Source organism: Myxocyprinus asiaticus, chromosome 7 (genome assembly GCF_019703515.2).
Source record: "Myxocyprinus asiaticus isolate MX2 ecotype Aquarium Trade chromosome 7, UBuf_Myxa_2, whole genome shotgun sequence".
Lineage (NCBI taxonomy): Eukaryota > Metazoa > Chordata > Actinopteri > Cypriniformes > Catostomidae > Myxocyprinus > Myxocyprinus asiaticus.
The window spans coordinates 18973652-18996271 of record NC_059350.1 but is presented as its reverse complement, the minus strand read 5'-3'; the positions used below and the strand labels follow the sequence as shown (position 1 = coordinate 18996271).

The 22620-nt window shown below is 37.3% G+C and overlaps 1 protein-coding gene across 1 annotated transcript in view; it reads left to right on the top strand.

Moving 5' to 3' along the window:
- The first annotated feature begins 18206 nt into the window (after positions 1 to 18206).
- Positions 18207 to 22620, top strand: part of LOC127443874 (protein FAM193A-like) — a 60059-nt gene continuing 55645 nt past the window's right edge. Inside the window, exon 1 of the mRNA XM_051702871.1 lies at positions 18207 to 18513. Within this exon, the coding sequence (XP_051558831.1) occupies positions 18370 to 18513 (144 nt within the window). The 5' untranslated portion in view covers positions 18207 to 18369. The remainder of the gene's footprint in view (positions 18514 to 22620) is intronic.

The window sequence follows — 22620 nt, the reverse complement described above, 5'->3', positions numbered from 1 at the left end:
GAACATCAGAGCAAAAGCGATCTTCTGTTGATGTAAGAGTTTCTTGCATTCCTTGAATCGATCATGTTTCTCTCTTGTCAAATTCGAAAAGTCTGGGAACAACAAAATGTTGTGGTTCTTCCAAGAAAGCTTTCCTTTGCTCTCACCTCACGTAACACGAGATCTTTATCAGATGATCTCAGAAATTTGGCCAGAATTTATCGGGACCTGTCTCCCTCAGAGGATCTCTGAGCCGGGACTCTGTGAGCTCACTTAATTTCCAGCTTATGGCCTGTTATATCGAGCAGACTCGGGAAGAGCTTCTTAAGGAATTTCACCATATCTCGGCCTTCCTCATGCTCAGGAATTCCAACAATTCGGACGTTGTTTCGCCGGCTACAATTCTCCAAATCCTCCAGTATTTCCAAAACTGGAAACTGGACTCTTGATATCTTAAATACTGTTGCCATGGTAACACATTAAATGTTATTATTCCTTTTTATGTATATTCACATGTTTTTTAGGTACTTGGCGTGCTTGAATTTTCATGATATTTTGCATATATATTTTTTGAAAATCTCAGACCCTGGATTTTGAATACACCTCCTAGGAGATTCATGTGACTAGCACCAAACTTAGGCAATATTATGCCAAGACACTGAAGATGCTGAATTGCGCACAGATTTTTGATATTTTGAATGTTGTTGCCATGGCAAGGCAATAAATTAAGGGCAAAAATGTGAAACAGGAAGTTCCTTATAACTTCTGTGTGCATTGCATGATTTTGATGAAGATTCAGCTGTATGTTTTGTAATGGGGGCATGATCATATGCAGCTATTATGGGTCACGGGCATAGTGCCTCCAACTGACAGCAGGAAGTAAGGCAATTTTAATAGACTTTGAAATAGCCCTCTTGTGTTTACATGAATTGCTTCAAAATTCTTTAGAACAAAACGGTATTTTGATATCTTAAATACCATAAGATCCATTGCAATTTATTGCAAGTGAGTTTTTAAAGTGAAATAAAAAGTTACATAAGTCTAAATTTATTGTAATGAAAATGTACTGCACAAACTTTTTATTTTTTATATAAATAAAATGTAATAAAAATATTAACTGAAATGTTAAAATACTGGAAAATCAAAGCCATATGTGTAACCTAGTTTTGAGTGCAATTAACTTTAATAAAACGCAGTACCAGAAATGTCCAGTAGAGGGCAGCCAAAACGAGTCCCTTCCTGTATTTTGCATTTGGTGTCTAGAAGGGATCCCTCTTTCGTTCATTATGTATATGAAGTATGTGTAACTATGTTCTTCAGTTAACTATATTTCTCATTTCATGTGTTAAACATCTCCAGTTCTTGAGTTGGAGTTTCTATTTCATCTGACCTCTGTATGTTTTGATTCCCGATGCAGCGCTGGAATGTGTTATTTTGAATTTTATGATAGTGTCAGATGTAGAGATAAAATTACCATATAATGTGAAATATCTATTTTAGTGATTGAACAGGTCATTAAGAACAACTGTTTATCAAAATAGGTGATTTAAAATAATCTCTTATTGTGCATAAAATAATTAATATTCATGAGTTTCACAGCACTGCCACCTAAAGTACTATTTTCCTAGAGTTTATTTCTATTTACAATTAACTTTGTGTTAATGTTCCTTTTCAAATAGCTTATTCTAGCTATTACAAAGTTGATAGGCCTACAGGATTTTATTAGCAGAGTAACACTGGATATGCATGCACTCTCCATCCATGGGTACACTTAAAAAAAAAAAAAATCCTGCATAATCTGAAGTTTATTCCAGATTGCCAGGTTTATGTCAAGCTAAGGAACATTTAGAATTTGTTGATATGTTTAATAGACAATGTATTGGTACTCTGGAATCTTTTTTTTATGTTGGCAAATTAGTAGCAAAATTGTTACTATGTGGTTCCTGTAGAAATGCAGTTGTATCGCAAATTCATGGATATTTATAATTTGATTTTGACTCCAATTAATGAACTAGTTCTTGTTGCAATGAAGCTTGGTACCTTAATCCATAAGAACTATGCATAGGCGCTTGCTTTGGTATTGCCACCCCTCATAGTATATAGTACACAGTACAAATATATTAACACTAATTGTATTTGTTCGTATATGGCCATATACCAGATTTAAATATCAGACAATGTAAATATTGCAATAGGCTAATTATTGAATCCTCATTTGTGTTTTTAGTTTAAAGATTTATTGTACATCTATTTTAACTTTAGATAAGTTTTCTTGCATTACCTAACTGCACTGTAATTTGATGACCAAACTTTCATTGTTGCAATGTAACTGATTATGTTGTGACAACCGGAAAAGTGAAATTCCTACATTCGAAAAGTGAAAGTCTGTCATTATGACGTTGTGGCAACATCGAGGAACAATGGTTGTTTGTTGGTTACCAGTTGGTAATTTTTGCTTGTAATTTTAACTGAACTAATTGGGAGTACTCTTTAATATGTAAAGAAACACAAACCTCTAATTACATATTATTTCAATATAAATGTATAGCTTATTAATAAACACTTTATTATTAACTAGTATACTGGATAATGTAGCAGCAAAATTAACAGTAATACCAGTCTTCAAGTCTTCAGTAGAAAATAATTTTTTTTTTTTCAACATGCATCTGGACTTTAAAGGATTCAGATCTCTTTTTTGTTCAATTTAGTTGTAAGATATCAGTCCACTTCTCATTTACACAGTTATTTTTTGGATCCCATTCAACTTAAATATTATTATAATTTGTAAACAAATGATAATAATAATAATCATATATTATAATAGTAATATATAGTAATATATCTCAATCGTGCACCTTTAACTTTTAAACCCTCACGCTTTTATTTTGACATTCTGAACTCTCCAGGAAGTCCTGTATGTGTCTGTTTGTAGGCAAGTTCACAGTAGTTTAATTTGCTTCTTATTCAAATTCTGGTAAAAAAAAAAAAAAAAAATGCTAAATGCATATTATAAGTGAACCGAACTATTGAGCATCTACATCTGAGATGTTGTTTGTGAGTAGCGCTCAAATATTGCGAACCGCGTGAAGGCTAAAAATAGCTGTGAGTGTGTGTGTGTAAACAGAGCAGCGCCATTTACTGACGCACTGGAGCTGTGCGTGCATTTTATATATTTGCTTATTAAACACAGCTTTTTGTGATTCACAGAGCTATTGCATGTCTTCAAGTGGCTTTGAATAAAATGCACGAGTCATATGAACTACTTTATTGGTGTTTTAATGGTTCTTTTATGTCATTTTTTTAGCTTGACAGTAACGAACATGACTAACACACAGTATCGGATTTGGATCGGGCTCGTCGGATCGACACTCGATACATCTAAAAGCTTCAGTATCGGAGCCGATACGGATCCAGGTATCGGATTGGTGCATTCCTAATTGTTATTATTCCTTTCTTCCTATATTTGGGTGTAAATTTATATGGTTGTAACTTATGAATGCTAGGGAGTATAGACCTAATGTTTCTTTAAACATGTTTTCTTTAGTGCTGGCTCAAGTAAGAGCAGGGGAGTCATTACATTGATAAGTAAACATCTACAATTCAAATGTCTCAAACAGATTCATGATAAATTCAAGGGCAAAGGTTGGTTCTGGCTAATATTTACGCACCTAACACTGATGATCAGGGCTTTTTTAAAGATCTTGAAGGGATGTTGCAAGCCGCTGGCACCCCTCATGATATAATATTGGGAGGAGACTTTAATCTTTTGATGGACTCAGTCCTTGATCATAGTGAAGCAAAAGTGTGCAAGGCCCCTAGAGCAACACTGACGCTCACAGGATGTGTAAAAATCTTGGTCTTGCAGATATTTGGTGACTTTTGAACTCATCTGGTAGAGACTATACATTCTTTTCATCAGTCCATAAGATTTATTCAAGAATAGATTTTTTTTATATCTAAATCCCTCATTTCATCTGTTGTTGATTGCTCAGTTGGAAACATCTTAGTCTCAGATCACACCCTTGTGAGTTTAGAGGTGTTGCCACATATGGAGAAAAAGAAATCATACAGCTAGCGCTTTAATGTATCCCTTTTGCAAAATCCTGATTTCCAACAAATGTTAAAGACTGAAATAAATGTCTATATGGAGACCAGCTGGTCCTCAGTATCCTCTGTGGGCGTGACTTGGGAGGCACTTAAGGCGGTTCTTAGGGGTTGGATCATACAGTATGCCTCATTCATCAAAAAATCCAAAGCACAAGAACTTGTGGATTTGGAAGGGAATATTAAAAGTGCAGAGGCAGAGCTGAAGTGCCGAATGTTGTCTGATGGCCTCAGAGAACTGACCTGATTGAAATACAGATATAATACTATTTTGTCACAGAAAGTGGAGTTTTGGTTATTCAGGACAAGACAGTCATATTTTGAGTCAGGGTACAAAGCAGGGAAGCTTTTGGCTAGATATATAAAGCAGAGAGAGTATTTTTCTACCATTCCCTCAGTGAAATCTGCTGGTGGTGAAATTTTTACCTTGACCATTGATATTAATAATGCCTTTAAAGAGTGCTATCTTGATCTTTATAGTTCCACATCTTCGTCTACTGATAAAGATATTATAAACTTTGTTGAACCATTAGAACTTCCTAAATTGATGACTGAGCAAAAAAAAATTTATTCTGAGATAACCTTGGAGGAATTTGACGAGGTAATTAAGGCCTTACCTACAGGCAAGTCTCCGGGGCCAGATGGTTTTGCCGCTGAATTTTTTAGATCTTATGCTACAGAACTGGCTCCACTTTTGTTAGAAGTTTATATGGAATCATTAAAGAATGGAAAGCTTTCGCCAACCATGACACAAGCCCGGATCAGTCTGATTCTTAAAAAAGACAAAGATCCAAGCGAGTGTAAAAGTTACCGTCCAATTTCCCTGATCCAGCTAGATGTAAAAATGTTGTCAAAAAATCTAGCTAATCGATTAAGTAAAGTTATGACATCTCTTATACATATAGATCAAGTGGGGTTTATTCGGGGTCGTAGCTCTTCTGATAACATTAGTCGATTTATCAATATCGTGGTCAGTGGTGAATGATCAGACTCCGGTCGCTGCCATCTCACTTGACGCCGAAAAGGCATTTGATATGGTAGAATGGGATTATCTTTTTAAGATCCCAAATGTATGGGTATGGGAGTACATTTATTGGTTGGATCAAGGTACTTTATAGACACCCTGTAGCAGCATTACAAACAAATGGATTAATTTCAGATTATTTTACTCTGGATGGGGCAACCGGCAGGGTTGCCCTCTTTCCCCATTATTGTTCTGTCTTACCCTGGAACCATTAGCAGCCGCGATAAGAAAGGAGGATGATTTTCCAGGGGTGATGGTGGGAGGTATGGCGCATAACTTCAGCTTTACGCAGATTATATTTTATTATTCATCTCTGACCCTATTAGATCTATGCCTTGCCTACACAGAATTATTAATTCCTTTTCCAAGCTCTCAGGATGCAAAGTCAGTTGGTCTAAATCTGAAGCTTTGGCTCTGACAGCGTACTGTCCAGTAACGGGCTTCTAGCCGGGCGCCTTCCAGCGGTCCAAACAGGGCATTAAGTATTTGGGTATTTTATTCCCAGCAAATTTGTCTGATTTAGTTAGAGTTAATTTTTACCCATTAATAAAAAGGTTTTCGAACGACGTGGACAGGTGGGCTTCATTACATTTATCGATGATTGGGAAGTTTAATGTTATTAAAATTAACTGTATTCCAAAATTCAACTACCTGATACAGTCACTCCCTATAGATGTCCCCCTCTCTTATTTCAAGCAATTTGAGAGCATAGTGAAGTCCTTCATTTGGAATGGTAAGCACCCCAGATTACATTTTATTAAGCTGCATAGGCCGATTGACAAAGGTGGGCTAGGCCTACCCAAGATTTTGTTTTATTATTATGCGTTCGGTCTCAGACATTTGGCTCATTGGTAGCTTCTACCTGAAAGAGCCCCTCCCTGGTTCTGTATTGAACAGGAAGTTCTTGCCCCTATTTTGCCATTGCAAAGCCTTTCTATCAATCTAACCGAAGAAGTTAAATCACACCCCATTATTTCACATTTGCACTCGGTATGGACAAAAGTGTTCAGAGTGTTTAATTCAGATATTTATCTAAATATTGCCTCGAGCTTATGGCTAAACCCTAAACTATGCATTAAGTCCCCTTTCTGTTGGTCAGAGTGGATTGTGAGGGGGGATAATACACTCGGTGACCTATATGAGAGTAGTGTATTGAGATCCTTTGATAATTTGGTTCAACATTTTGGGATCCCCAGTTCTCAGTTTTTTAGGTATCTACAGCTGCGCCACTTGCTCTGTACTATTTTTGGGAATAGCATACACCACCCTAAAGCAGCAGATACTCTAGGAGAGGTGATTACTGCTTTTGGAAAAGGTCATGAGGCATCAGTGTATTACTCCTTGTTAATTCAATGTCTGGAGGACGGAGCCTCAAACACTCTCAAGAGATTATGGGAGAAATATTTAAACTTGGAATTGGAGGAGGGAGAATAGGCTAGGATTCTAAAAAACATAAAAACTTCATCTAGAGATGCAAGGGTGCGCCTTACACAATTCAAGATTTTATATCAGTTCTATTGGACCCCCTCTAAATTGTAAAGGCTTGGTCTTAAAGACACACCCACCTGCTGGTGATGCCAATTAGAGGACGGAGATATAACCCATGTCTTTTGGGGGTGTGTTGAGATACAGGAGTTTTGGTTAAAGGTTCAGAGTCTGGTGTGCAATGTGTTAGACACTCGGCTGTCATTTTGCCCCAGACTCTGTATCTTGGGCGATGGGGCGGTCATCGACATTGAAAGTAGACACATAAAGAGCTGGGTCTTAACCTGTGTCATGATCGCCAGGCAGATTATTTTAAGGGGCTGGAGGTTGGCTGGAGCATGCTCTTTTCAGGAGTGTTGCTCATAGATGGGAAGGGTGGTGGCCTTTGAGGAAGGGGCATTTAGAAGAATGGGGAGGTACAACATGTTCGTGGAGAAATGGGGTGGGTATATGTCATTTATGGATATGTGATTATTATTATTATATTTTTTATTTGTTTATTTATCTATTTATTGTTTGTGCGTGTCTATATAATTTGAGACCACTGTGATGTTGTTGGTGTCAGGCTGGGATTGGGAGGGGGAGGGGTAATAGTGGGGGTAAAGATTGATTCTGTGTATATATGTTTTGTTTTACGGTGTTCATATATGTGAATCAATAAAAAATTGTTAATCTGAAAAAAAGAAGACACTTGGCAGTTTATTTTGCAAGTTATAGAAGTTTAAGTTTATTGTAATGAAAATGTACTGCACAAACTTACATACGTATATATATATATACATACGTATATATATATACAAGATGCTTGTTCAACTGTGCAGAGAACTGACTGCCATCCTAAATTAAGAATATTAATGGTGGTCAGTAAGACTGTAAGATAAATTGTATATATACATATTAGTGATATATTGCAAATGAACTTGCATCATGATTTTAATGCATCCATTTATACAGTTTATAAAGATGCAGAGAGCAGAAAATACTAGGCACATTTATGTGTGTGTGTTCCTTTTAGATCGCCCTCCAGCTTGTAGGCAATTTCTCATATTATGTGATGGTCAAATATGTACTCCTGCAATAGCTTTTCTAGCGCAAAATAAATTGCCTTGACCTACTGTACTCTTCAATTGGTTATATAAACTAAGCCATCTTGTTTTTTGAAGATGTCTTCAAAGTCTTAAGGTTTACTTAGAAAAATGGCACTTAAGGGGCTTTATGCAACACTTAATGTGTTTTAAGGGCATTCTTAAGTAAAAAGTAAATACTTGAGGGAAACCAAAAGGGATTATGATGTTGTAAAGGGTTCCAGTAGGAAGGAAAAGGGAGCCGGGGTTGCAGTCCAAGTAAGTGTGCTTTTTATTTTTCACGTTTACTCAAAATGTGCTTTTCAGCCAGTCATTTACTTTTCACACACAGCTTATTTTAAACAGTCCAAGCAAACTTAAGTTTAATAAGGGTTCAGCTTCACAGTGTGGCTTCAAGGTGTGTGCATGTGTGGCACCAACTCTCTCTCCCGGTCTGTCGCTCCGGTGGCCTTTTAAAGCCCATCTCCGCAGTCACTGAAACGAGACACAGGTGTTAAATATCAACAATCACCAGGTGATGGCCCTTACCATTTCCTCCCCAGTGACAGACACATGACCACGTCCCGCTCCACAGACGTTTTACTTATAAACCCCTTAAATAAATTTAATGGTTATTTTCTGCAACTCCTTTAATTTTAAGGGAAACTTTAGGGCCTTCTTAAGGGAAAATTACACTTAAGGTGCTTTATGCAACCGGGCCCAAACTTAAGAAGTTTACATACATACATACTTAGGTTGAAGTCATTAAACTAATTTTTTAACCATTCCACAGATTTAATATTAGCAAACGATAGTTTTGGCAAGTCGTTTAAAACATCTACTTTGTGCATGACACAAGTAATATTTCCAACAATTGTTTACAACAGATTGTTTCACTTTTAATTGACTATATCACAATTCCAGTGGGTCAGAAGTTTACATACACTAAGTTAACTGTGCCATTAAGGAGCTTGGAAAGTTCCAGAAAATGATGTCAAGCCTTTAAACAATTAGCCAATTAGCTTGTGATAGGAGGTGTACTGAATTGTTGGTGTACCCGTGGATGCATTTTAAGGCCTACCTTCAAACTCAGTGCCTCTTTTCTTGACATCATGGGAAAATCAAAAGAAATCAACCAAGACCTCAGAAAAGAAATTGTGGACCTCCACAAGTCTGGTTCATCATTGGAAGCAATTTCCAAACAGCTGAAGGTACCACGTTCATCTGTACAAACAACAGTATGCAAGTATAAACACCATGGGACCACGCAGCCATCATACTGCTCAGGAAGGAGACTCATTCTGTCTCCTAGAGATGAACGTAGTTTGGTGTGAAAAGTGTGAATCAATCCCAGAACAACAGCAAAGGACCTTGTGAAGATGCTGGAGGAAACAGGTAGACAAGTATCTATATCCACAGTAAAACAAGTCCTATATCGACATAACCTGAAAGGCTGCTCAGCAAGAAAGTTGCCACTGCTCCAAAACCACCAGAAAAAAGCCAGACTACAGTTTGCAAGTGCACATGGGGACAAAGATCTTACTTTTTGGAGAAATGTTTTCTGGTCTAATGAAACAAAAATGTAACTGTATGGCCATAATGACCATCATTATGTTTGGAGGAAAAGGGTGAGCCTTGCAAGCCGAAGAACACCATCCCAACTGTGAAGCATGGGGGTGGCAGCATCATGTTGTGGGGGTGCTTTGCTGCAGGAGGGACTGGTGCACTTCACAAAATAGATTGCATCATGAGGAAGGAAAATTATGTGGATAAATTAAAGCAACCATGACAGGAAGTTAAAGCTCGGTCGCAAATGGGTCTTCCAAATGAACAATGACCCCAAGCATACCTCCAAAGTTGTGGCAAAATGGCTTAAGGACAACAAAGTCAAGGTATTGGAGTGGCCATCACAAAGCCCTGACCTCAATCTGATAGAAAATGTGTGGGCAGAACTGAAAAAGTGTGTGCGAGCAAGGAGGCCTAGAAATCTGACTCAGTTACACCAATTCTGTCTGGAGGAATGGGCCAAAATTCCAGCAACTTATTGTGAGAAGCTTATGGAAGGCTAGCCAAAACATTTGACCCAAGTTAAACAATTTAAAGGCAATGCTACGAAATACTAACAAAGTGTATGTACATTTCTGAAATGTGGAAATGTGATGAAAGAAATAAAAGCTAAAATAAATAATTCTCTCTACTATTATTCTGACATTTCACATTCTTAAAATAAAGCAGTGATCCTAACTGACCTAAGACAGGGAATGTTTTCTACGATTAAATGGCAGGAATTGTGAAAAACTGTGTTTAAATGTATTTGGATGTAAACTTCAGACTTCAACTGTATATGTCAGCGTCCGAATTCACACACTCATTTCGTTCACACACTGCTGAGATATAGTGCACTCACTGCCATTCACTATATAGGAAACGGTGAATGAGTGAACAATTTTGGACACAGCGATTGATTTTGATGGCATAAAAATTAATTAGTATCAATATTTTATTGAAATTTGACATTTTTGATTACATGAAAATAGAGGATCAGTTGTTTTGTTTTTTTTCCCATTTACCCCTATTTTCAATGTTTTGGATAAAATGGTTGAGTCCATTTTCATCAGTGGACCCTCATGTTAGGCTCGTTTGAGATGACAAATGCCTCTCCTTAAAAGTAGATGAGAGTTGGCTGGTGCAGTCTGGGGAGGTGTGAAATAAGAGCTGTCAAATCAGACAGTTCTCACTTCTCGTAGTGGATCAGCCGCTACGAGATCAAAGGCAGATATTGCATGATTCATGTTCAAGTGCTTTGTTTTTAGTAAAATGGATGCAATTTAAATTCTGTTGCTTTTAAATGAAAATAAATAAGATGAACAAAACACTCAATGTACCTGTTATTTAATTCCCCCCATAAGACATGATTTTCCATAGATTTTTAGTTTAATAAAGACATATTTTAGCATGCATTTTAAGTCTAGGCCTTCAGTGCCATTAAAAAACATAGTTTCACAATAAATAAGACACCCTATGGACATCATACATTACATTGCATATAACACCAACTGACATTTAAAAAAAAAATGTTCATGCATGAAATCCAAAACTTAAAATGACACTAAATGCGCAAGCAAGCCTAATTTTAACTGCAACATGATTGTTTTGACATTCAAAAATCATAATTTTTCAGATGAAACTATCAAGGAGATCTATAATACCTGTAAAAAGCTATCTATTAATATTTGAGATTTAAATTTTGTTTTGTCAGGGTACATAGTTACTTTTCAAAACTTGAAACAACACTGAATGCTCAAGCCAGCCTAATTTACACTTAGTAAATTGAACTCCTGATGTTGCTATATCAATGCAAAATGCACTTATCAATTTAATTGAAGTGAAAATCAGCCCTCCTTTCCTGTTTAATAAATTAAGCAATCACACGATCATGCAGAACATCTTGGGTTTTTAAATCAATAAGGATCTTTCTCAATGGCAATAACAGCAGTGATAACTCGTCAGACAGCTTGATCTCGTGCTCTTCGCTTTCGAATTACATACATTACTTATAGCGTGATTTCGTCACTCAAGGCCAGCTAGAAGGCCTCGACCGGGAAATATCCTAAAGACCACACCCACCAAGAACAAATAAAATCAATCTGATTGCTGATGAATCTGACAATCTGACATTAGATGCCTATTCATTTGCACTGTTGAGGGATTCTGTAGAAATTTTGAAGGCCTAATGGGGTGGAGCTCAGACTCAGGCACTGCTTCGGAATGCAATTTGTGAAACAGCCATCACGCTTCGCTTGTTAGCGTCAAGGAATAAATTCTGATTGAATTTAATTTTTGTTTTTCCCTATTCGTTTGTAGATGAATTAGGAGTGAAAAGCGATTGTAAATGCATAGGCAAAGAGGTGAATGAGAATGAAAGATTGAAAAAAGATTTATTAGGCATGTTAAGCCAGCAAAGAAGGTTTTGCTGGCCCTGACAATTCGCCACTGTATTTTAGATATTTCAGAAATATGATACCAATCACATATCCCATACAGAGTTTGCACTGTCAGAATGTTGGGAATATTCACATATAATTTATACACATAAAAACATGATATTAGAGATAAAAAATCAAACATTTTGAAAGAGAACAAAACATCACGGTTGTTTAAGCCAATGAGCATTAAGCTGTGTCGTCAGCAAGTCATTTCCCATCGTGCTTGCATTTTGTGCAACTTGGAAAAGCAACTGCGCCGCCTGCCTGCTACAACTGCGGCCACCTCGCTCTCGCGGGAGTGTTTTTTACATATGTGGTCATGATATCACAGCAAGTTGGACAGATTTCTAACTAACATGCACCTATTGGTGATCACCGGTGATCGGTTCTGCACAGAACATGCTCATCTCAAACGAGCCTAATGAAATGCATGCTGTTTTTTCTTCAAACGAGCCTAATGAAATGCATGCTGTTTTTCTTCAATCACTGGATTGGATCATAAGCAGAGAACATGAAACATAAGTAGCCTACTCTCGCTTATGTCACATGTTTTAAAAATGCACTTTTTTGCATTTCTGTAGCACCCCCCTGTAGCACCCCCCTTTTCACCTACAGTCACCAAAATTGGTACATATATAGTTCTCATAGAGCCGAACAACTTTCATACAGTCATTAGCTCCGCCCAACAAGAAGTCGGCCATTTTGGATTATCTGAAAATTGCAGGCTCTGAACATTTAAATACTCCTCCTAGGGGATTCAGGTGACTGGCATCAAATTTGTGCAACACCATTCCAAGACATTGTAGATGCTAAATTGCGAAGAGATTTTTGATATTTTGAACTGTGTCACAAGGCGAAGCAAAACATTTATGTCAAAAAATGGAAAACAGGAAGTGAAATTTCAGCTGTATGTTTGGTAATGAGGGCTGATCACATTGATGTGACTATTATGGGTCACAGTTATAGCGCCACCAACTGGCAGCAGGAAGTATGTCACTTTTAACAGACTTTGAAATAGCCCTCTTGTGTTTACATGAATTGCTTCAAAATTCTTTAGAATAATGTCAAGACACTGCTGATGTAAAATGGTAAAGGAATATTTGATATCTTAAATACTATTACCATGTCAATGCATTAATTTTTATTATTCCTTTCTTCCTATATTTGGGTGTTTTTGAGGCACTTGGCATGCTTAAAATGTCATGAAATTTTGCACACACATCAGAGCTGTTGGCCATTAGGGCAAGGCAAATGTTCATTGACCTCAAACATGGCTTATCATTTGAAACATGTAAGTAACCTAATGTTAGCCACCTAGCATGGCTGCTCGCTCTAACGTTTGATAACTAGAAAAATATGCACTATTAGGCTTATCCAAGTGTTCATGGGGAGTGGGGAAGCTAAATTAGTACCCCACTTACTGCATGTTTAACTTAATGTGCATTTCTCTCTATAAATTAACAAAATGTTCAGTCAGTCTCCTTGCTGGTTTTTCCGACACATTCAGAATCATTACCACTTTTGCTGGTGTCTCTGCGGCTCCCTTCGTGCATGCGCTTTTAAAATTTATATTTTAAAGGCTCATTATTATGGTTTAGTATTTAACTGTAATGTCATTTCTAGAACAGTATTAGCAATGTTACTTATAACATTCTTTCTCAGCCCTGGAACTCAAACCATTTTCTGATGCCCCCCCAAAAATATATATTTAAGTAATTAAATAATATCATAAACATGCCACAACTAGTCGACTAATGGCTTAAACTAATGACTACTAGTCGACTAGGAAAATCTTTGGTCAGGTGCAGCCCTAAACTCAACATAAAGATAAGACAACACAACATTAGTTGTTACAATAACCAGGGGTTAAGAAAGAGGTACAATAATAAATAAAGCCACTTTCATTTATAAAAAGAAAGAGAGAAAAATAACATGGAATTATTTTTATTTCATATTAACATACAAATGTAAAGATTCACAAATAAATGAAATTAACTCACAAACACAACACTGCCCAGCATTCATTTCCTGTGCATTTGTAGATCGCAGCACACATTTGTGGATTCTGAAACATTTCTAGCTGCGAGATTTTCACACAAATCCACAAATAGGTGGACTCCACCCACTGTCTACTCAAGCCAATCAGATTTCAGCCATATTACTCTGATCAATCCTAGCACATTCTAGCTTCACCCAATAGTGTTTTGTATTAGAATCAGGTTGGGATAAAGCTCTCTTTTCAACGTGGTCTCTTGACAAGTAAACTTTCAAAACTTTAAAAGAAGCAGATGCAATCAGTGGAATAAATCACACTGCGACTTTAGGTTTGTGTAATTTTCTCTCATTTCTAAACATGTAAATGTTGAAAGTTGCAAATAGCTTATTTTTTATTGTGAAATCAGAATCAGAATCAGAATGAGCTTTAATGCCATGTGTGCTCACGTACACAAGGAATTGTTTTTGGTGATAGGAGAAATAAGTGCACACAGAACATTACAGTGAGACACAGAATATAAAACAAGTTAAGAGTATAAATAGATATACAAAAAAATAGGTCATATAACAGAATGGTGCAAGTGGTAATATATGTGCAAGGTAGGGGTATGTACAGTTATTGATTGAAATATAAGTGAATTTACATATACATGACATATTTATATATTATTGCACTATGGGAGTCCTGAAGGCAGTTTAATTGTTCATGTGGTAAATGGCCTGAGGGTAAAAACTGTTCTTGAGCCTGGTTGTCCTGGCGCTGAGTGCTCTGTAGTGCCGGCCAGAGGGGGACAGTTCAAAAAGGGAGTGGGCAGAGTGTGTGGGTTCCAGAGTGAATCTACCTGCATGTTTCCACACTCTGGAGACGTACAGATCTTGGAGGGTGGGCAGGGGGCCACCAATAATCCTCTCAACAGTCCTGACTATCTGTTGTAGTTTCCTTCTGTCTGATTTGGTGGCTGAACGAGTAAAATCAGGTCTGTGGTAAACATGAATCAATATAGACGCAGCGCAAAGAATGAAACAGAGCGCAGATGTCTCAACATGTGTTTTTGAAAATGTGAAGTACTTTTTAACTTGACACGGTGTTTAAACAGTGCCGGTCTTGCGCGAGACGCTGAAGAAAAAGCGAGATGTGGTGCAAATGTCAAAGACATTCGTCCAGCAAGTGTTTAAACAATGGGAAAACAGAACAGACGTGCGCAAAATCACATTTGGTGTGAATGGCCCCTAATTCGTCTGTTCACGCGTGTCTGTGAGTGAGACCGCATGCGCGAAACAAGATCGGTAGGCCTGTTCATTTTTTTCGTTAATTACAAAACTGAGGTTGCAGCCCTCTAAATCTGCCTCATAAACTAGGGTGACCATATTCTGGTTTTCCAAAAAGAGGACACTTTTGGGGGGTTCAAAACAGTGTTACTATGAATGCAAACTTTAATACAGTGAAAAAAAAAACCCCACTCTATTAGCATAACATAAATATGTATAAATAAAAATTTCAAACATTCTTTTGAATGTCCATTTACTAAAATAAAATATTTGATGCCATGAGTGTACCTTCATTTACTATTACTATTATTATGAACGGCCATGGAAAATGAAGCAATGTGATAACAATTTTACCTGGTCGCAAAAAGTAGTCCGTTAATTTACCTGATGAACTTTCACCTTTTGCTGACCCTTCACGGTGCTAATGTGTGCTTCTAAATCACTTGCACCTTTATTAGCAACTGACACCTAAGTGCCAGCTTTACAAGTCATACATTCTGCTTCCCACGGATCTCGACCTGGACGAAAGCATGGGAATTTTTTGTGCAAATCTTCTGTAAATTTGCACTTTCGTTTGGGCATTGTTTCCACTCAGCTGTCATTTGCTGCTACTGTCAAGCAACTGTTTGATACTGAACACAACAGCGCTTCGCGTGTTCGGGGAGAGATTGACAGGCAGAAATTTTGCCAATAGTTGCTGCAAGCCTCTTATAATCGACCAATTGGTGCGCGAGAAGGTGAGACTTACAAAGAGGGGTTAAAGCAATGCAAATATGCGCGCACACACAGTGAAGTATTAGACCAGATGCACATCATAATTAAACTAAAGCTGATTCCCGGACATTTTCGCAAATTTAGAAATCCTAGCCGGATGCTTTTTTAAGGTCCGAAAAAGAGGACATGTCCGGGAAAAAGAGGACGTATGGTCACCCTAAATAAACCTTATATCTAGTGGGGTCCGGGGGCATGATCATCCATGAGATTTATTTATTTATTTATTTTTGTGTGCAAAAAACACCAATGCGTTCAATTCTGGTGACTTGGAGATAAGCATTTATTTTCTCGAGTATGAGTAGCATTCATGTAACTATTGGCTAAAGCATTTCTTCCAGTAGCCGTTCGGACAGACGTGTTTTTGCGCTAAAAAAGCAAAACGCAGGTGTCTCGAGACGTGTTTTTATCAGTTGAAGAAGTTCTTTTTAACTTAACAGCGTCTAAAAATGCAGCGCTTCCGTGAGAGATGCTAAAAACACAGTGAAACTTTATGCAGTTGTCAAAAGACATCCATCTAGCGAATGTTTACATGGAAAACGATTGAAAAACAGCACAAGCGGACGCAAAAACACGTTCAGTTTGAACAGCCCTTTGTTCACATGACACAGCACTATAGCTAAATTTCTCAAAGTTATACCTCTCAAAAAGACAGACTTTTGTTTCAGTTGACTGTAGGTAAATTTACACTGTATCCAGCGCTGTATTCATAAATATCCCGATACTGTTTAACTGTGTGAGAAACCGCTTCAAATGATTCAGTGAAAGCGCGCTCTGACCGAATTGTACTAAATCACGAATCGATTCAGACCGTTTTGCAAACCTGTTTAGCCAATTCACTGAAAAGAACCGACTCAAAAAAATTATTCATTCCTAAATTGGGCATTGCTAGTTCTTTTAAACAGCCAACAGAAATAAGGACACATTTCATGATTGGTGAAATATTCTGAGAGTAAATGTTTCTCAGGTCAGTCGGAGCGCTCATGGTAATTATTTCCTTTCCTTGTTTTATAAGAAGGTGGAGCTAGGAAACGAGGAAAGGAAGTGAGGAAAGAAAACGAGAATGCACAATTTTAGAAATGAGAAGCACTCTAAGGGTAGTATGGTTAGGCCCTGTCCCAATACCCACACTTGTGGTCTTGGCCACTTGAGTGCACGTGCATGCGACAGGAAGTAAGTGTTCAAGACTGTCCCATGTCTAAAACATGCCAAAGCTCAGTGCACTTAAATCCACACTAGTGTGAATACCGCTTTGGAGCGGTCTTTCAGACTAAGTGTATCCCAGAGTTCATCACGATCAGGAACCACACCCCGCCTACCCGAGCGATCGGTGTATTTTCGCCATGATGACGTCAAGGGACGCTTTTCAACATAAGTTATTTATTATAATCAAATAGTGAAACGTAAGTGATGCATATATTTATTTTAGTATAAATGAAAGTATTCAACATTATATAACGTGTTTGGGATGACTTAATATCAGCATCATAATTACAAAATATTATCTATATGTATAATTTTCTTTATCTTTCTCGCCCAGTAATCACCTTCTTTTGTTTGTTCTTGACTAATACTGATGGTCATTTTGGTCATTAATCAGCCAGTGTGGCATACAATATGCAGTCTAGTAAATGTTGTTTTAAAATTAAAAATGTATCAACTACTACCACAGGTTCTTTCTCATCTTTATGTATTTAAAATACGTTTTAATGCTTTTTTATTTGTTGTATGAAACCACATACTGATAAGTTGTGTAAAGCAGTCTTTGGTCGTCTTATATAAATGACAAGCCAAAGCATATAATTTAAATGGTTTGTATTAGTAGCTATTAATGGATCACACAGGTTTATATAATAAAGTTTTTATTTTTAATTAAGTTTTATGCAGTGTATTGAGAAACAAAGTAGAAAGAAATTGCTTATATTTCATATTTTACAGCAGTTATGGACGACACAATTTTACAGTTAAACATTTTTTTTAATGTGCAAAATATTGAAAATCTAAATTTGTAAAAAAAATAATTCACTTTTACAATTATTTTCAGACAATAAAAACATTATAAAAATGTTTACAGCACAAACACTTCCAACAACCGGTAGTGTATTAATAAATGAAAAGGTGGTTAAAATGTTCAGTTATTTATCATTTTAAGTAGGCTATAACAATCACTGCTACCAAAACAATCAGACTTCAGCTGAGTGAAAAAACAAAAACAGCTGTTGCAACCAGCATCAACATCGTTAAGTCTACGAGTGTCCCAACGTGCAATCAAAAGTCATACACACACTCGCAGTCTTCACGTCTACTTGCACACTTAGTGGCCAAACACCGGAAATACGTGACAAGTGGGTAAGTAGGCAAGACCAAAACCGCAAGTGGGGGTAGAGGAACAGTGCCTTAGTATGCCATTTCGCAATGAGCCTGCCACATGACGTGACATATTAAAACTCTATTTCCCATAAACCCTAATACGCTATGGCGTCATGACGTAAACGCCATTGGCCAGTTCCTGTTGAGTCGGCCATATTGGAATTTGAAGTCTGCTACACTCTGAGCAAGTCGGCAGGCTCTTACATTATATCTGTTAAAAACACCTAAACGTCACCTGTACCAACAGCGCGAGCGCTGCCGTTGTACCCTAGACCCTGCTGGTAGTGTACGGAACGCTGTCTGTTTATTTCGTGTGTTAAAAATGAGTCCTACAGACGCCAAACGCGGAGCGAAGCGCAGGAAGAATAAGCGGGGCGGCGGCACAGGGAAGGCCGGAGCTCCGCCAACACCCTACAGCGGCACCGCACACGGAGACTTGAGCACCATCCCCAGCCTCAACGGAGAGGTGAGCACCGGCTGGGACATGTGGCGCGTTTAATGGTGCATCAGAGCTCAAATACGTTGTTGTTTAGTCCAGATCCCTTGACATTTGAGGCCTAGGGGATCTCTAGTAGCTGATCTCGCGTATACACTGAGCCTGAACTGAAGTATACTGATCTAAAGCTGTAATATTAAATAATTCCACATCTGATGAAATGCGTGAGAAAAACAATAAGGATACGTTAAAACACCTTTCAGAGTGATTCCATGCGCGACGTACCATCCTAACGTACAGTTGTTGTGGAAGTTTGCACGACTATGGTTTTTACTTGGAGATGATGTAAAGCTAACTTGTCAAGTGAAGTCCTGATGTTTCTGCAGATGGGTTTTAATAAACTGATCACATTACCATCCTCCTTTAATTAAAACATCGATTAAATTCAGTATTTAGGCTGAAAGGATCACTGTTTACCATCCACAGTTCACAGTAATGTCGCCTTGTACATAGACGGATAAAAGCCCACGTTGTGTTTTGGAAATTAAGATTAAATTAGTCACTTTACACCTTTGTTGAACAGATAAATAAACAATGTCAGACTTAAAGGGATATTAAGTTATTAAACAAAATTGCTTGTAATTGCTTTAACTCTAGTAAAGTGTCAAGTACGTGCAAACAGGAAGTGCTTGAAACTAGGCAACAGTTTATGTCAACAAATCCTTTAATTTATCTATCAGTGGTTCTGAAATGGGGCTTATGCAAATTATATTTATCAGATATACAGCAAACATGGTCTGACTTTAATATGATCTCTTAGCATCATATACACTAACAGAAATTACAGCAACTTCATACATATTCACAGACACACACACCTCATTTGATCAACTGCTTTCCTCTTGTTATAGTTGTGTATTGTTGTCTAGCCATTGCTCTGCTCGAGCATTTAGAAGTGTCTCTCTCGGCACAAGGTCCAGTGTTCAGTGCTTTGTCAGCTGCATATTCCTTCTGTGGGTACCCTTCAGTTTCCAACAAAATCACATCTGTAGCTTAACAGGAGTATCATTCTGTGATGACATAAGCAAAAGAGGCCTTTTCACGATGACTGAATTACAGCTCTTTTGCTTGCAGACAGTGAACTGCACCGACTTAAGTTAATGCAGTTTCAGCCAGCAGACAGCACAACATTGTGCGTTTAAATGGAGCGTGTCTAATTGAATTCAAAACTATCTACAATTTCGGAATGGCATGTTCTCTCAACAGTTTGAGGCTCATATGCATTGTTTTTTGCAATACTTGTTGAGACTAGTGTATAAATGCCACCTCGCTGGCCCAACTACGGAATCCAGCGAAGTGGTGAAGGTATCTGCACGTTCGTCTTTTTTTATGCACGTGTGGCTGTAGCGTCATAACTGTTTGAGTTAGTTAAGACTAAATCTGACGTCATTAATAATTTAATCTGACTCCAATTATATTTTCTTTGGATTTAGGTTGAGATTCCAATTATTATTGATCATTAATTGAGATCTTATCTAGATTTGGATACTTGATTATTCTAGTCAATTCTAGTATACTTTTAAATTGCACTCATTTATTCAGAATTCTGTCGCTTAGGGCCTTGTGTCGGCCGCGTACACGGATCCCCCGGTCACAAACTTGTCAGTTTGATCTTTAGCCAGAGGTAAACGACTAATACTAAAAAGAATGATTACTACCACAGCTTAATTATTTCTAATTAGTAGATTTGTTCAGTTTCTATAGATCTGTATATACTTAATTAATGTAATATTATCTCTAGACAGTGATTCCCACAGGATTTTGTGCGACTGTGGTGGTTGGACCCCGGACCCTCTAGGGGGTAATTTTGTACATTTTAAAGTTAAATGCATCAATCTGGTGCACTTTGAGAGCAAAATTAAGAGGCTAGATCTATGAAGAACTTTGTGATCTGGTAAAAATTTGAGCCAGCAAAGAAATTAAGCAAAAGTGGTTACCTGTGCTGAACTTGCTGCTCAGATGCTGACTGGGAGTTAGAGATGCTTTGCCGAAGCAACAGCGCAAAACACTACGCTATAGATATTTTATGTTATTATGAGAAGTATAAAAATAATTTTGGTTCATAAGTATGAAACACATTTGAGGTAATTAATGGGAAACACTTCTAGACCGAGGTAAATGACTAATATTATTTTAATAAGGCCGACCAACATACCATTACCCAAATAGTAGTTGTTTAGTTCTATAGTTTCCCATTACACTTGACTAGAATAATATTAGCATTAAACAGGGGCCATGACTAATACTATTTGGATGGGTCAGTCAACATTAAGTTGTCCCAAATAGTACTTTCATTAGCCTTTACAGACTATTACACTTAACTAAAGCCAAATGGTTATTCAGAACGCTAAGATCCCAGTTGATGTGCTCCATGCTTCATCAAATACTGGATCTTAGCATGAAAGAACCCTGATCACAGATTTGCGGTAATAAGAATTTAACAATCTACTAAAGGCAATAATTTCAGAATAAGTCAGAATTGAATCAAGTTTAACATTTAATTAGTCAGGTAAATATGTATCAAGCCAATTACATAATTAATCAATTCAGAAATAATCAATACAAAACATCTAATGCTCAAAGATGAATCTTAAGAGTGACTGAAGACTTCAGCAAGTATGTAGTGTAAGCACCACGGGGATTTCTGGCTACAGAAAATTCCAGTGAAAATTCCAGTGCTAAGTTTCCTTAAATACCCAGACCACAACCAAATGGAATGACAATAAGAATTTGGGGATTAATAAGTTTGGAAGTCCTAGTGTCACACCTTACCTGCATACAGGATGTATGCACACCTCCAGAATTGCTCAGAATTCCTCTAAATTCTCAAAAATGTGTTATCATGTATATTACAGTTAAGCTAATGAGACCACACTGAGACCTTTTCAATGATATGAAACATGAATATTCAGACATGTAATTAGACATTTGCTACCTAAAAGATTTAAGTGTGTTTTAAGGTGATTTTGGGCTGAGAGGGACAGGAGGGGGAGGAGGAGAGAGAACAGACGTGGAAAGACAACAATGAGGCAATTCTTGCTCCGTTGGGTGTGAGATGGTTGCTCTTTGCCTCCCTGGGGACTTCTGTCCTTTGAATGCAAACACCTTGGCACCCCACCTTATACTAGCTAGCAACTAAATACAGAAAGATTGTCGGCCCTCTCTGAAATCAGTCTTGTCAGTGTCTATTCCGATCTTGATGTAAATTGACAGCCAAATTGAACTGATTTAGGTAAAGCTGCATGTAATCTACTGTACAGAGCTTGTGTACAGGATGTAGTTGTCAGGAGTGGACATTGTTTGGGGTTTAACCAAGAGAATGCTTAAGACATCGTATTAACCTGTTCCCAAGACAACTGTGGCCCTGTCATGTAAAGCAGGTCCAGAAGCTGTTAGGAGAGTTCGGGTCAGTTAGGTATAGGTTGATACATCCTGCTATGATGTTATTTGTCTCGCAAGCATTGATTTATTGATCAACTGATTACCTGCTGGTGATACGTTAAACAACCTTGGGCCTGTGTTAATCTGTTTTACTCAAAATAACAATAAGGATTCTGCCATGCTTTACAATGACATGCAAAACATGTATTACAATTTTTATTTTATGATGTATTAAATAGGGGTGTGTAAAAATGTCCCGATGCATCGCGATCTTCATTTGTATGAAGCCTCAGAGTGCCAATTAAAAAAAGAATGAAGAAATAAATTATCTATTAATTTGAAAATAAAAATGTGGATAAACCAATTAATGGACAAATAAATAGATATATTTAAATTTGTTTATTTAATTTATGTTTAAAATTATTATATTTAACAATACATTTGTGCATTAAGAAACAATGTTTAATTCATGTTTAAAATGCAATTAAATGTAACAATAAAATAGCACATTAATAAGTCATTTTTAATTGCACCTTTTAAATTGTGTTTTAAAAAAGCTTTGGGCAGTTGCTTTTCTTCATCCATTTGCCAATGGCTTTTTTTTTCTTCTTCATTTTACTTTGGCTTATCTTTTTCCATTTGCCAATTGCTTTTCTTTCTTTTTTTTTCATTTTTTCCCCTCCCCTTTTCTTCCCA